At 40.7% G+C, this 15,022-nt stretch overlaps 1 protein-coding gene across 2 annotated transcripts in view; it reads right to left on the reverse strand.

The window, feature by feature from the left end:
• The window catches only part of LY75 (lymphocyte antigen 75), a gene marked incomplete at both ends in the record, with an annotated part of 86,869 nt that overhangs the window by 3,450 nt on the left and 68,397 nt on the right, over positions 1-15,022 (reverse strand). For both annotated transcript variants that reach the window (XM_080927002.1, XM_080927001.1), the window contains 7 exons: positions 624-746; positions 2,950-3,099; positions 6,048-6,216; positions 7,519-7,745; positions 9,738-9,932; positions 12,453-12,569; positions 14,313-14,480. In XM_080927002.1, coding sequence (XP_080783128.1) covers positions 624-746; positions 2,950-3,099; positions 6,048-6,216; positions 7,519-7,745; positions 9,738-9,932; positions 12,453-12,569; positions 14,313-14,480 — 1,149 coding nt within the window. The remainder of the gene's footprint in view (positions 1-623; positions 747-2,949; positions 3,100-6,047; positions 6,217-7,518; positions 7,746-9,737; positions 9,933-12,452; positions 12,570-14,312; positions 14,481-15,022) is intronic.

Genomic DNA, 15,022 nt, shown 5'->3' on the forward strand with positions numbered 1-15,022 from the left:
CATTTTTAAAAGATGTACTTTTATTACTTTAAATTATGTATATGTTTATGTTTCTGTACATGTCAGCACGGGTGTCTATGGATATAGACCTCTGGGAGCTGGAGGTATAGCCAGAGCCGCCTGATGTGGGTACAGGAGAAAAAAAATAAAACCCTAGTGTCCTCTGCAAGAGCAGCAAGTAACCTTAGCCACTCAGCCATTTCTCTTACCTCCATCTTCATTTTTATAGAATGTTCTATTAGGCAGAGATACATTTTTATAAACGTGTCATTAAAACTATGCTACTGGGGGAGAAGGGATTAAGAGGCCTCTGAACCACCCCACCCCTTTTTGTTTTTCCACAGCATGGTAAGTGTGCAAACGCCATTTGGACAGCCGATATTGAGTCCATTCATTTTCTTGAAGATTGCTTGATATTCTAGAGTTGACATTTATTTTAATTCTTTAGTATTTGATTCTACATAAAGTGTGAAATGAATTATCAAATTTATGTGCACAACTCATTCTTTATCAGTTCCAGCTTCATCTGTTCTTCACAGAAAAGTTCTTCCACAAACACAGGTGTGAGGCGCCACGCCCAACCTCAGAGCTCTGGACACTGAGCACTCAGATGTGTCACTCACCGAGGGAGTGTTGAGACAGCCCCAGCCAAACTCTCATAGTAATATTATAGTTCTCTCTCATCAGTCTGCTAACAAACCTATTCTCATTCTCATCCGCTATGGTGACAACAGTTGCCGAGTGATCTGTGGAAGGAAAACACACACATGATACCCAGTTACCACCATGTTAAGTATATGAAGAATGTTACCCCAAGTGATTGATTCTAAACTGGACCGTTTGGGAAAAAAAAAACAAAAAAACCCAAAAAAAAACAAAACAAAACAAAACAAACAAACAAACAAAACAATCCAATACCTGTTGTGAACAAGACCACCGGGAAATTCAAGCTTCAATCAGAGATTATCTCTAAACGTTTGGTATTTATGTTAAAAATTAAAAGTGTTCCCACCAATAAAGTTCCAAAGAAGTTAGAAATATTTTTAAAATCGGAAATCTGCATAAAGAAGTTTTTATAGTTTAGAAACATGTACCTCTCGTGCTTGTTGTTGCTGTTTTCTTTTGTTCTGCAAGTGTCAGATCAATAAGATTGTCTGCCTCAACAGCTCAAATGTCTCACCCAGCCGGCTCACGCCCTACATCTACAACAGCGGTTCTTATCTGCTCCCTCAGGAGGAAGAGGTATGCCACATATGCAAACACAGAGGCATGTTATATAATAGTTCCTATCATGTGTAAACATGTACACCACACCAAGGTTCCCACACACAGTTCCTGCTATGCACGTCAGCAGCCACCTGCTGTACAATATTTAGCAAAATAAATGAGCTAAATGTCATCTGCTGAGGTGCATAGTTACCCAGGGAAGAAACCAAACAGCTTTGATTTTTGAAATAGTATTGGTGGCTTGCTCAGAAGTCATTTTACATTCTGACTGAAGGCAATAGCTGCATCCCTCACGGCACGTGGTCAATCACTGGGGCTTTGTGGGGCAGGTGGGTAGTAAAGAGTACCCTGGTTCTCCGTTGAGATAAGTGAAGCCCCGGGAACAATAAGTGAGATGGTAGGAAGCTTCCTAGTCTCCTGAGATTCAGAAATCTTGGTGCCCTCATAAGTACTGCACTGCCCTTTGGGGCGTCAGCCATGCCCCAAGTCCCTCCTCCACAGGTATATGTGACGGCAAGTCATATAAGCTCCAGGCAGAGGCAGGACTGCCCCCAAATATGTAGACAAGCTCTTCCCAAGCCCCCAGACCAAGCCAATAGGAAGTACTGGTTGTGAGACTCCGAACCATTTCAAAAAATTATATATATATGGGGTTTGCTCAAGAGTAGAGGTGTGCAAGAATCATTCTGCCATCTGAGAGCCTTCGTTCTAAGAGCTGTTAACACCACTATTTGGGAAGAGATTTTTTTCTCCCAAAGTTTCTTGCATCCTGCACCAAAGCCTATTGCTGGCTTGGTTCCGCCTGGGCCCAGCACCTTGTGGCAGTGGCGGAATCTCAGGCAAGTCGGATCCAGCAGTGGAGGCACCGGAACTGGTTCCCCCTTCCCTGTTCACATGAGCTCAGGAGCCCAGTCGGACCCAGTGGCAGAAATCACTCACTTCTCTGACCACAGGGCTTTTTTTCTAAAATGGCTTCATTTGAAGTCTAATGTTTTGTCCCTTATTTAGGTTCTTAGGATGTGGGTAATCCTATCCAGAATGGATGGACAACTCACAATCAGTTGATTTAATTACCCTCTTCAGTGTTAGCTTAATATTAAAAACTCAGTAATGGACTACAGAGTCAATTACATTTTGCCTCTTGACCACTTTTCTAAACATCTCAAAGTTTATCTAAAAGTTTTTCATTTGTTACTGCTTCTACTTAACATTAATATTCAATATTAATAGATTACTTAGCATTTTACTTACTTCTTTCCATTTTTGCTTTCAATATATTTATTCTCATTTTTGTATTTGCTCTCATTTTTATTATTTTTAAGCCTATGTATAGGACCACCTGGTCTCATGTAGCCCAGGCTAGCCTGAAATTACATTGCTGAGGATGTCCTTTTGTTTCTGATTCTCCTGCCTTTAAGACCTCCTAAGGATTGGGACTGTAGGGATATACCATCAGCTGTGTATGTGGCCCTGGGATCTATCCTCAGTCAACACCGGTCATTTTTAATGACTATAGCAAAATTCCATTGAGATCTCATGCATAAGGTACTTAACTATTTCCCTGCTACCGAACAAAAAGGTGGTAATGCTACTATAGAATAAGAATGTTTTAAAAATATTTTTTGAGATACGGTAATTCCCCTCCTCCCCCATTATTTCCTTGAGGGGGAAAATTGTGACGAGTGAAATGATCTCAAGAGAAAACAAGTAATTTTAACTTACCAAGTTCTTGGCACAGTTGTTTGGCCTCTGCGAAGCTGTGCAGTGCCTGGTCAGATGAGTAACAGTGACCCCCATACTGGATCCACTGGGTACCATCCTTCTTTGCCACTGGACATTTTGATGATTGTGTATGAGGGGACAGCTCTTGAGCTGTGAAAAATGTTAGACAAGGCTATAATAATGCACACAGAAAAGTAAACATTGCCCTCAGATCTCATTCAATGCCCCCTCACGAAACCCATGCTTGTGGAGAAGCAGCTCAGTATGCAAACCACTGAACACCACAGTCTGGGGCCCTACAGACACACATTCTAGTTATGTTTGGAACTTCAAAACCTCAATGGTGGATGGGTAACTACTTCCCCTCGAGGATGTTCAACCAGCTTAGAATACGTACACAGACCGGGAAGGAGGCAAACTCAGGCTTTGGTAGGCCTGAACCAATAATTAAAATCCATTCCCTCGGCTCCCCTTTCATTGTGAAAATGTAAATCAACATTTATCTAGATACATGAAGACTGACATTACAGTCACAACCACAAGTAAAAAGTTGGCAATTTGTAACTCTCTCTCAAGTCAAAAGGTGTTATCTTTTTAAAGCTCTTAACATGTCTTCTGGTTTTAACTCAACCTGTTTTGTGTTATAGCTGAGTAAGGCTAGAAGCCTAGGAAGTGAAGGTTGGATCCCTTAGGGCTCATGATTAATTCCTTTCAAGAGCGCAAAACTGTAGAGCACCTAAGTACAGGTCATCCGAGTCAAATTTCTGGCCCTGTCCCAGGTGGGTGTTCAGCCCAGACTTCAGCTCTGTTGTGTATTCTATACCTCTTTAGAACTCTCCCTGCAGTTTCTGCAAGCCACACAGTTTTCTTATTTGTTACTTCTGTGATTCCAGAAAAAAATGGCGCCTGATATTTCTTTCACAAGAACCTTGGGTTGACCAGTTCCTCCTGTTTCAGTCTTCTGTTAGAAGCCACTCAGGATAAATCCTTTCAAATTTCACTTGTTTGTCTTGGCCTCTCCAGTGCTACCCATGTGAGCTCCCCCTCCCCCAGGTCCTCTCCATTCAACAGGTGGAGTGATGGCTGAGTTTCCCAACAGCTGCTGACCAAACACAACCATCAAATTCCTCGTGGGTGAAACGGGAGGATGGAGCCAGAACCTGCAAGTTCTTGCCTTTTCCACTCTGTGGAAGTAGTTGATGAGCCAAAGGGATACTGCCCCTCGAGTCTGGACTTAGCTGTGTGCTGCCTCAGTATGTGTGAAAGTGGGTTCAACCCCTAACCACCACAGCACCACTGGGAACACACAACCAGCAGCCTTTTAACATGTCACCCTGGGAACCTTGTCTGCAGTAGCGCCATCTTAGGTTGCTTCCCTTCCTGACCCTTACGAGGTTGTGTTTCCAATGCTTGGATTTTTTTTTTTTAACTTTTTTTTTTTTTTTTTTTTAATTTTTAAGGGCTTGTATTGTGATAAGTTTGTTATAATCTTTTTGTTATTGTTTGGGGCTGGAAATGCAATACAGGACCTCCCAAGTGTTAAAAAGCACTAGTACCCTGAGCTATGTTCCAGCCCTGTTGGATTCCTGCTTAGAGGAGGGAAAATACTTTGAAAAATTATCTCATGTAGTTCCGGCTGGATCAAGATGACCTTGAACTTCTAGCACAAATGTTAGAAATACAAGCATGCTCTACCACACGCCGATTAAAAGCCGATTAATTTAGCTACAGTGCCTCAGCCATGTTTTTTCTCATAGAAAAAAAGTATATAATAGACACTTTATCACGTTAACTGTTTTCTCTCTGTTTTCCTGTTTTGCTTTGAAACAGGTTTTTGTTTCTGTAGCGTAAGGCCGCTCGGGAACACACTTTGTAGCCCCGACTGGCTCTGCGTTCACTCCTTTCCTCCTGGATGCTGGGATTACACGTGTGTACGAGCACTCACAGCATCATCTTGATCACGTTTTAGTGTGCACGCCAGTGGTACTAAGCACACTTACACAACAGCAAACACTGCTGCCCATCTGTAGAGTTTTGTTTCTTCCCATTGCAAAACTGAAATCCTGAATCTATCAGCAGCAACTGTCTAACCTCACCTTCTCTACATCATGATGGACCATTAGACATCCTGTCCCTGTGAACTTGAAGACTCAGGTACCACATGTAAGAATTATGCATGATTTTCCCTCTTGTTGGTATTTTATCATTATTTTGCTTAGTGTTTGGTCTTCAAGATTTAGTCACATTGTGGCACATGTTAGCATTCCTTCTTTTTCAAGGTTAAGTAGTACTCCTGTAAATGTTTTTTACACACACACACACACACACCATTCTATGTATCCATTCCTTTATTGGAAGATACCTGTGTTTGTTCTGCCTTTAGCTGTTATGAATATGCGGCAATGAATGTGGTTGCACAAATATCAGTCTGAGGTCTGTTTTTAATTCTTCTCAGGCTAAACCTAAAGTAGACTTGGGTCATATGGTAATACTATGTTTGCATACCATGCCCGATTCTGTAAAACCTGTGTTCTTGGCGACTGATAGCTTTCTGTGTGCTTTATTCTATGTCATGTGTTCCAGTAGTTTTCCTTAACACTTTCTTTCCTCTGTGCCTAACAACTGAGGAGCTGGTTCTTGAGGATGCCATTTAGGGAACACCACAGCCTTTGGGATTTATTTCATGTAAGGCAAGACTCTTCAGATTTGCTAGGCAGTAGTGACAAGCCCAGCCTCAGGAGGCAGAGGTGAGTGGATCCCTGTGAGTTCCAGGCCAGCCTGGTCTACAGAGAGAGTTCCAGAACAACCAAGGCCACACAGAGAAAAATACCTTGAAAAAAAAAAAAAAAAGAAAGAGAAAAAAAGAATCTTCAAATTCTAAAGTAAAATGTAACGTGTGATATAATAAATGTCTCTGGGAACAAATTTCCTGCCATGATAGATCAAATGTACACCCATCACAAAAAAAATCAGGAAGTGCTTTTATAGAATTTGTGGATGAGCCTTATTTATATCTATAAACATGTTCATTAAATAATGATGTTCATACATTGTATCAAATTCCAGTAAATATGCAGTTCTTCAAAATCAAGTCTTACATTTTGTAGGCTTGTAGCAAATAGCACCATCCTTAACAGACAGGCATTTTTCATGTCTCCAAATTCCTTTCGGATATAAGACCACACAGTCTCCAGGAGATTGTGGGCTCTTCCATGGGATGTAGTCAAACGCACTGCCGTCGGACCATTCGAAGCTTGATTCTCGTCCCTGTTGGGGAACAGTGTCACACCCTGAGCTCAGATGCGGGACTTGAGAAAGAACACAGAAGAGTGCACACAGGGTAGGGAGTGAGCGCTGACGACTTGCTCACAGATACTGTAAGTACAGGCCTATCTGCAGTGCCGGAGGTCTGCTTTTGATACAGAGCTGGGGCACGTGCTCTGGAAGGACATAAACAGGGCCTGACACTTAGAGACAGTCACTGCACTCTGTCTCTGAGTTTACTTAAACACTGGGTTTGTGAAACACATGCAAATGGCTTTCATTTGACCCTTAGCATAATTGAAGATTTAGAACTCCAACAAGGTACTGTTGTTCTGAAAATTTTCATGTTGTTCTTACACACTATTCTGAGACATTACCATATCCTGTTAAACACTGTTCTTTTTACTTGTGGTACTCCCTTCCTTCCTTTCTCCGTCCCTCCTTTTCATCCTTCCTCCTTCCCTCTATTACTCCCTTCCATCCTCCCTCCATCTTTCCTTTCCCCCCATGTCCTTCCTTTATTCCTTTCATTTTTCACCTTTCTTTTCTAAAGATTACTTAATGAGGCCCACAGCACTCAATGGACGGCTATTTTGGTATGCCAGATGTTATTAGAAGTAAATACATAATAGTACAGAATTCAAATAATGGTACCAAAAATGTGTTATCAACATAATTTTTTAAAAGGAATTCCAAACCTGGGTGCTGTATTTATATCCTTTCCAGCCCTGCCCATCCCCTCTCCAACTCCTCCTGTGCTCCCCCTCCCAAACCCAAGACCTTTTCATCCTATAGGTCCTGACCATATTAAGAGTTATATGTATTTTTGTGTTGAAATATAAAGAACATACTATTAGATGATCTTACTGATGAGGAAATAGGATTGTAAAGTTTAAATAACTCACTATCAGCTACCGCATAAATGACAGATGAGCCATTAATATTGAAATTTAAGATTCTCTGGCTCTGTGCTGTTTATTTTATAAAAAGATGCTTTCCAACTGGTCCTTCCCAAGCAAAGGACAAATCTCAGAGGTGGAGCACAGGAGATTGATTACTAGATCCACAACAAAACAACCCCAAACCAAACAGCCTACAAGAGATATTGTTGAGTTATTAATCCAGTGACCCCCCGAGATATTGGAGCCACTTGCATTCTATAATTTTATTTATTCCATACAATAAAAGGTAAGAAACCACTAGGAATTAACCCACTATTATATTTTGAGTTCTTATCTTATGCTAAAAATCTCTAATTTTCAATGTTACAACTTTGGGAAATTTCTGGAACAAAATGGGACTTACATCCTGACTTGAGAGCCCAACCCAGAGAGGGAACCCGTCGCGGTTCACAATATCTTCCAGAAAGAGCTTCCCATTTGGGTTGTGAACACTTGCCAACTGTCCCCCACTGTGAGAGCACTCGTTCAACGCTTCATACCACGTCACCTTCTTCTGAATAACGTTATAGATGCTGTCCTCATACGGAATGACCTGTGGCAGGGTGCTATTGTGTTTGTCCTCATAGTCAACTGTAAGAAGGATAATGAAAGGGCTGGTAAGGACAAAGAGTTTCAAATCCACAAACACATTAACACGAGAGGCCAAATGTAAATGTTGCCTTTCCTATCTTCACAGCACATATAGAAGACTCTTGATTACTATAGTTGTCTTGTTGACTTAAAAATGCAAGACATTCTGGCAAAATTATTAACCACTTAGACATGTAAGACTGACTATAAAGGAGACAGTTATCTGCATGGGGGTAGGGGGAGCAGATACACACACACACACACACACACACACAGACACATACACACAGAGACACACACACTCACACAGACACACACACAGATATAGACAGAGATACACACACTCACACACACACTCACACAGACACACACACAGATATAGACAGAGATACACACACTCACACACACACAGATACACACAGAGACACACACAGATACACACACTCACACACACAGAGACACACACACTCACACACAGGTACACACACACTGACACACACACAGACACACACTCACACAAACAGACACACACACACTGACACACATGCACACAGACACACACACACACACACACTCCTAAAAATAAAATAAGTAAGTGAACAGCAACAAAACTACAGTAATGAGGGTATAAATAAAAGACTAAAAGAATTTCAAAATTTGAATAAATATCTTGTACAGGGTTCCAACTAATTACATAGATTCTCTACCCCACCCCAAAGATGGAGGCTAATGCTCTCCACCTGTAACTGTGGACTGAGCACACTAGCATCTTTACAGAGAGCACAGAGTGAAGAGAGGACAAAGGGTAACTTTACAGTTGAGAGATCAACATCACAGCCTTGACCGGAGGGATCAGTTCTGATAGTATCAATGCTGATAGCATCAGTCATTCACAGGCTATGTCAAGAATGACACCTTCTCAAAATCACAGTTTAATCATGGGGAAATAAAACAACCAGATAACCTCAAAGCTGTCAAGTCATCAGAAACAAGAGAAGTCCTCACACATCGGAGGAACCGTGGCTGCGTAAATGCAGTGCCCTGAATGAATACCTGAATAGACAAGCACACTAAGTAAAAACTAGGGGGATAGGAGGCTGGGCTTGGTGGCACATGCCTTTAATCCTAGCTCTCAGGAAACAAAGGCAGTCGGATATCTGAATTTAGGAGACAGCCTTATTGGAAAATTTGGGTCAGTGGGGTGGGTCTGAGGCTAGAGTCCTGCTGTACTTCCTGTTTGCTTTGTTTCAGGAGAGTATGGCCTTGTAGCCTCCTGCTGCTGGTATCATGCCTCACCCTTGCCTGCTGCCTTGTCTTCCCCACCATGATCGACCATGCCCCTTAGAACTATAATCCAAAATAGATCCTTTCTCTCTTAAGTTATTTTTTTCAGTGTTGTTGGGGTGACTTTCCCTTATACTGTATGAAGGCACACCCTATCCACCCCCCCCCCCCCTTGTTCAATTATTGACTCTGTACTGGCAGAGAGCTAAGTACTGGCAGGATTTTGGAATTGTAATTTCTATGGTCCATCATCAGTTTGCTATTTGTCAGAGAGCCCTCCATGATTTGAGGCAACCCAAGAGATGGATCAAGTGTTGTCTTGCTGCCTATTGGTTCAAACGGAATGTGGCTTTTTGTGGAATAACAAGCTGATGGCCCAGAGCAGGGGGCAGGAAGTAGGAAGTACAGGGGTGGGGCTTCCGGTTAGAGAGGCTACAAGAGATTCAGGGAGGCAAAGGGAGACTTGGGAAGGAGCAGAACAGAGACAGAACGAAGCAAAAAGCAGTTTGAACCTCGTGCAGAGATGGAATGATGGAGAAGTTAGGATAAGTTTAGATAGGCTAGCCGAGAGACTGCTCCAGCAAAAGGCACACAAGCTATATCGAAGTCTCCATGTGTTCATTAAAACTTCAGTCGGGGTCCACGCAAGCCCCACACACAGCACAGGGTACTTTACACAGCAACAAAAATAGTGACTAAGACTCTTACCCATTTCAATTTTACAAGCAAAAATGCTGTGCTGGTAAAAATGAAGTGTTTCTTCGATAACACTGAAGGACTGAATATCCCAGAAGCCATCAGTATTTAGACCAGCCAAAAATTTGCTGTTTTTCACAGTTGGTCTTCCTGTTCTCCAGTGTGTGTAGGACAATGCAGTTTCATCAAACCACATCAAAGAATTGTCTAGGAAAGAAACATTTTTTTTTCTAAACTTAAGAGATTAAATCAAAATTTCAGTTTTGATTTTAGTATTTCAAATCACTGATTTATTTTTTTCCTTTCCATATCTTCTAAAAGGTTGTCTGATTAACTATACCTCCAAAAATGTCTTCTAGTGAAACAGTAAATTGTGTTCATTTTTAACTTGAAAATATAAATTATAAATATGAAAATTTAACTATAATTCCACTCTTTAATAGCCTGTTACTCTTCATCAAACATTCATTCTTTTGACATATACTTTTAACTGTGACATAAATGACCATAACAATTTAAATTCTCCATATCTTATAAAATTAATAAAAGAAATTATTTCCTCTGGACACAATTATGTACACTCAAAAGTGAAAGATTTTAACACATTTCATTTCAATTCAGAGAACAGGCTTCTCAACAAATAGCGCTAAATAGCTGACTATTCACATACAAAATTAGGAATATGATTACTTGCTGTTACCATAATAAAAAAAATTAACTCAAAATACAGCATGACATAGATGTAAGACCAAAAGCTAGAGAACACATAAAACAAACACAGGTTTTCAATGTGGCCTTGCAGTAGACAAAGGAATGTTTCTCAATAAGGAGTCTGTAAAATTGTCATTATTTAAAATCACAAATTAGAATAAAGAAATCGTGTCACCATTACCCACACACCCCTATTGTCCTGTTTTTCTCTTTCCCTGATCACTGTCTCTCAACTGTCAACACATCTCACCATCCAGCTGCACGTAGGACACGAGAACAAGCCATGATATTTTGTTCTTGCTGTGTGTCATGTACCACCCTTTCCTCCCCCCACACTTGTCAGCTTCCTGATCAATGTAACACACAGTGGTGTGTGTGCCTTTACTAGCTGGGAAGAGAGGTCTGTTTCTTACTGGGTTTGAGTATCTGTTACCTGTCGTCTTAGTAACTTTTATTCATGGCTTCACTACTGAAAAGTCAGATGGCACAGCTGGGCCTGGTGACAACCATGTCTTTAACCCCAGCACTCAGGAGGCAGAAGCAGGTGGAACTCTGTGAGTTCCAATAAATAAGTCCAGAACAGCCAGAGTTACACAGAGAAACTCTGCCTCAAAAAAAAAAAAAAAAAAAAAAAAAAAAAAAAAAAAAAAAAGGCTTTAAGACTTCAAACTCTCTATACATATTTTGAAATAACTAAAAACAGGTATAAATTAGATCAATAAGAATTACATCAAACTCCACTTGCTTTCTATACATTCCTCAGATGTTCATATATATTTTTAGTTATGCATTTGATAAAAGAAGTTAGGGAAACTTAATAGGAGCCTTCAGATTGGAAGACGTTTTCAGAGAGAATACACTTTCAGTTGTTTCTGATAATACCATGACAAAGTACGAAAGAGGATGGGATTCATTTCACCAGGTTTCTATGTTAGTGTGAAAGGTAATGGCTTCCGACGTCATCTTCATGCTTTCTGTCCCCTGTGCCACTCCTGTTGCTCTCCCTCCCTGTATGACTGTCCTTTTCTGTCTTTGTGTCCTATGCATTCCATTCCCAGAGGGTAAAACTCAAGTACTGACTCAGAGCTTGCCCTCTTCTGCTCTGTATGAGCCTTTCCAGGGACCGAGTCCTGAGCACTGTGCCCTAGAAAACGTGTCAACTTTAAGAATACTTAGCTTCTCACACAAGGTCCTATGTCTTACACCTACTGAGTCTGACTGAACTCTGCTGAAAAGGGATTCTTGGGAAGCACAGGAGGGGGTAAGGAGAGCCAGAAGCGCATGGCCTGCTGGGACCATGCCTGCATCTGCTCTTTCTCTAAAGGGTACATTGCTTCCTTCCTTGCTGTAACGTAGCTCTGCAACTTGGTCTACTTCGGTGTCCATTTGGATTTTCTCTTTCTGGAGCTCAAGAGCCATGACTATTGCTAGGGTAGAGAAAAATGCCAGCCCCTCCATCACATGCCTGCAGACTGCTTTGCCTCCCTAATATCAAGTCCTCCACAAACTTCAGAATGCCTCTGATTTCCCTTCTAAATTTGCTCTCTATTAGACACAGGATTTTAAGGTTTGTTTGTATCAGTGATATTTTAGAAACATGGTATTTAATCCAAACTTCAAATATCCTTAGACTATGGGCCTTATTCTTCTGTTGTTTGCCATAGATATACCCTAAGATAAAGCTATACACCCAAATGCTTTATATTCAGTAGAAATGTGATCGTGTGTTTATTCTTCTCACACAAATTGGGGATTTATATAGGAGTGTGGTCATTTTTAATTAGTCTTGAGTTACCAGAAGGAAGAGTGGAGATATGAAATTACTCTCTACCGTATACATCTAAGATTGGGGAAAGGCAGAGTAGAGACACAGAAACCTTACTGGTATTATTACATACTGTGTTAAATATATAACACATGTTGGTGCATCATTAGACATGTTCTCTAAAGGACTGTACTTTTTGATGAACAGGTTATAAAGAAGTGCTAACCGAGCAACCTGCAGTTATCACTTACTTTCATAGGTAATTCCTAACATGACCCATGAGGCAATATAATTGAAGTACCGAAGCTGCTCCACAACAAAGGCATTCTCCTCCTCATTTCGAATACTCAGACTATGTGCTTTTGAATCTGTCAAAATAAAAAGGGCCAACTTTAATAATTATTTTGTACAGAATACTGTTCAGCTTGGAAGAGTCAGAAAGTTCTACTCCCCAGTTTTATACCTTTAAAACTTAGTATTGGAACACTAGAAACACACGCGCTCACACACACACATGCACACACACACACTTGGAAACTGTATGTGCTTACATAGATGACAGGCTATGCCACATTCAAACATTCTGCTGTGTATCTGGCCCCACAGGACATGGGGAGTTTGGTAGCTGAGCAAAGAACGTAAGGCATCCAGTTTATGTTTCCTTCATTTAAAGCTCCCTTTCCAATGGCACAAATCTACATGCTATTAACGGGGTGCTGTTAAAGACTGCCCTGCTATAAACGAAACCTTATTAGAATTTTAAATTAAAATATGATTGCATCATTTCCTTCTAAACCTCTTAATGTGCTATAGTAAATCAGGCCTTCCTCTTCCTTAGACATTATTGCTACATTAAATACTTATGATTTTCAAAATGAGTTGCTCAAAAAAAAAAGTCAAAGGGGTTTCCCAGACAAAGTTCAAATGGATAAACCTTTGGAAGCACTACTTTTGGAAGCACAAAGTTAGCTAGTTCATTCATGCCGGTGTTTTGTTTTTATTATTGTTTTTATTTTGTTTTTTATTATTGAAAATATATTTTTTCTTTATACAATATACTATTGTAGTTTCTACTCTCTCCGGTTTCTCCCCACCTCCCCTCCCATCTGAATACAACCCTCTTCTGTCTCTCATAAGAAAATAAATAGGCATCTAAAAGTAATAAAATAAAACATAATAAGACAGAACAAAAACCAACAGAAGGAAAAGAACCCAAGAAAACACACAGGAAAGAGATACAGACCTAGAGACCCCTCTCATTCACATTCTTAGGAACCCCATAAAAACACAAAACCAGAAACCACAATCTATATAAAGACCTGCAGGGTAAGAAAAAAGATTTAAAAAGATACAATAAACAATAATTTAAAAAACAGTTAAAAGAAAAGGCCCTGAATGTCATTAAGAGACAAGGATCCTCCAAAGATGCTGCTGAGTTCATTTTCTGCCGACATCCACGGCTGGACATGCAGCCTACCTTTAAGAGTCGCTGCTTTCCCCAGTGACACTCCCTTGGAGAAAACTAAGCTTTCATTGTAAGTGGTTATCAGTCAGATAGCTCCCGGGTTAGGAATGGGAGCATGTGCCCGTTTTTCCTTTGCGCTCTAGGACTCCATCAGGGCCTGTGCCTCCTGCCTCAATCTCTGTAAGTTCATCAGTTATGCCAGTATTTCTTAAAGTATCTCTTGATGTACTTTGATACAGAGGGTATACAGTCTAGTGTTTCTCAACCTTATCCTATTTTTTTTTTTTTTTTAAAGAAACAAATGCCCTTAAGACAAAGGACAGGGGGACAATGACATAATACTTTTCATAATACTCTGCACACAGCTCCTGGTTTCTTCTGTCCAATTATTCAAAAGTTACAGACCCTTGGGGTTTTGCTGGGACTTCCTCCAGGCCTGAGGCCGAGGTCAATCTCTTTGACCTTGGCTCCAATTATGGTGCAGCTGAGTTTCCTGCCACTCGGGACGACCTTCCTTCAGTCTAGCCTGCTTCAGGACACTTCTCTGTTCTCTTAGTCACCAGTGCTACTCAGGGATGGATGTTCCTAACAGGCGCTGTGAAGAGCGAGTGTGCCCCAGTACACGAAGGCAGTGGAGTGTACTTACGCAGCTTCTTGCACATGGACTGCACTTCCTCCGGGGTGACTGTCTTATGCCTGTTCTTTGTGATCACGAAGTTGTAGCAGGAGTTCTGGAATGGTACCCACGGAGTGCTCTGTACAGGAGACGGACATTTAGTCCTGTCCGGTGGTCTGACCTCCTCCTCGGTCTCATCTGGGAAGAGAAGGTAACGGGAAGAACTCTTAATTTCAGATGTAAGTGTTAAATCCTGTTCACAGCCATTACACTTGATTTGTGGGGAATACGCAGGAAGTGAGGAAGTAACAGCCTCTTTCTGTTTACACTCCAATATAGCATACGCGTGCTGGCTTTGGGTGGCGAGGAAGTTATTTGACATAATTTTCTTACTCCTGCTGTGGAGTGGGGGAATGTATAAAAAAAAAAAGAGGTGTTTTTAGGTTACAGGAGTTTCTGTCTTCCTGTCTTATTAAATGTCAAGTGCCTCAGTGGGGCTCCATAAACATTTAAATTAATAGGCATCTAACTGTAACCATGAGATTCATTCTCTAATTTTAATGAAGTAACTTTAGTGAAATAGCTATTGTTTTAACAAAATTAAACAGAAATATAATTGAGAAAATGGCCTTTAGAATATACCATTTTTTTTTTACTCTATGAAAAAGTACCATGTTCAAGAGGATGTAAATATACATATGCTAAACTCAAAATAATTCAGACAGATTTATTATGTCTTA

Source organism: Micromys minutus (genome assembly GCF_963924665.1).
Source record: "Micromys minutus genome assembly, chromosome: 13".
Classification (NCBI taxonomy): Eukaryota; Metazoa; Chordata; class Mammalia; order Rodentia; family Muridae; genus Micromys; species Micromys minutus.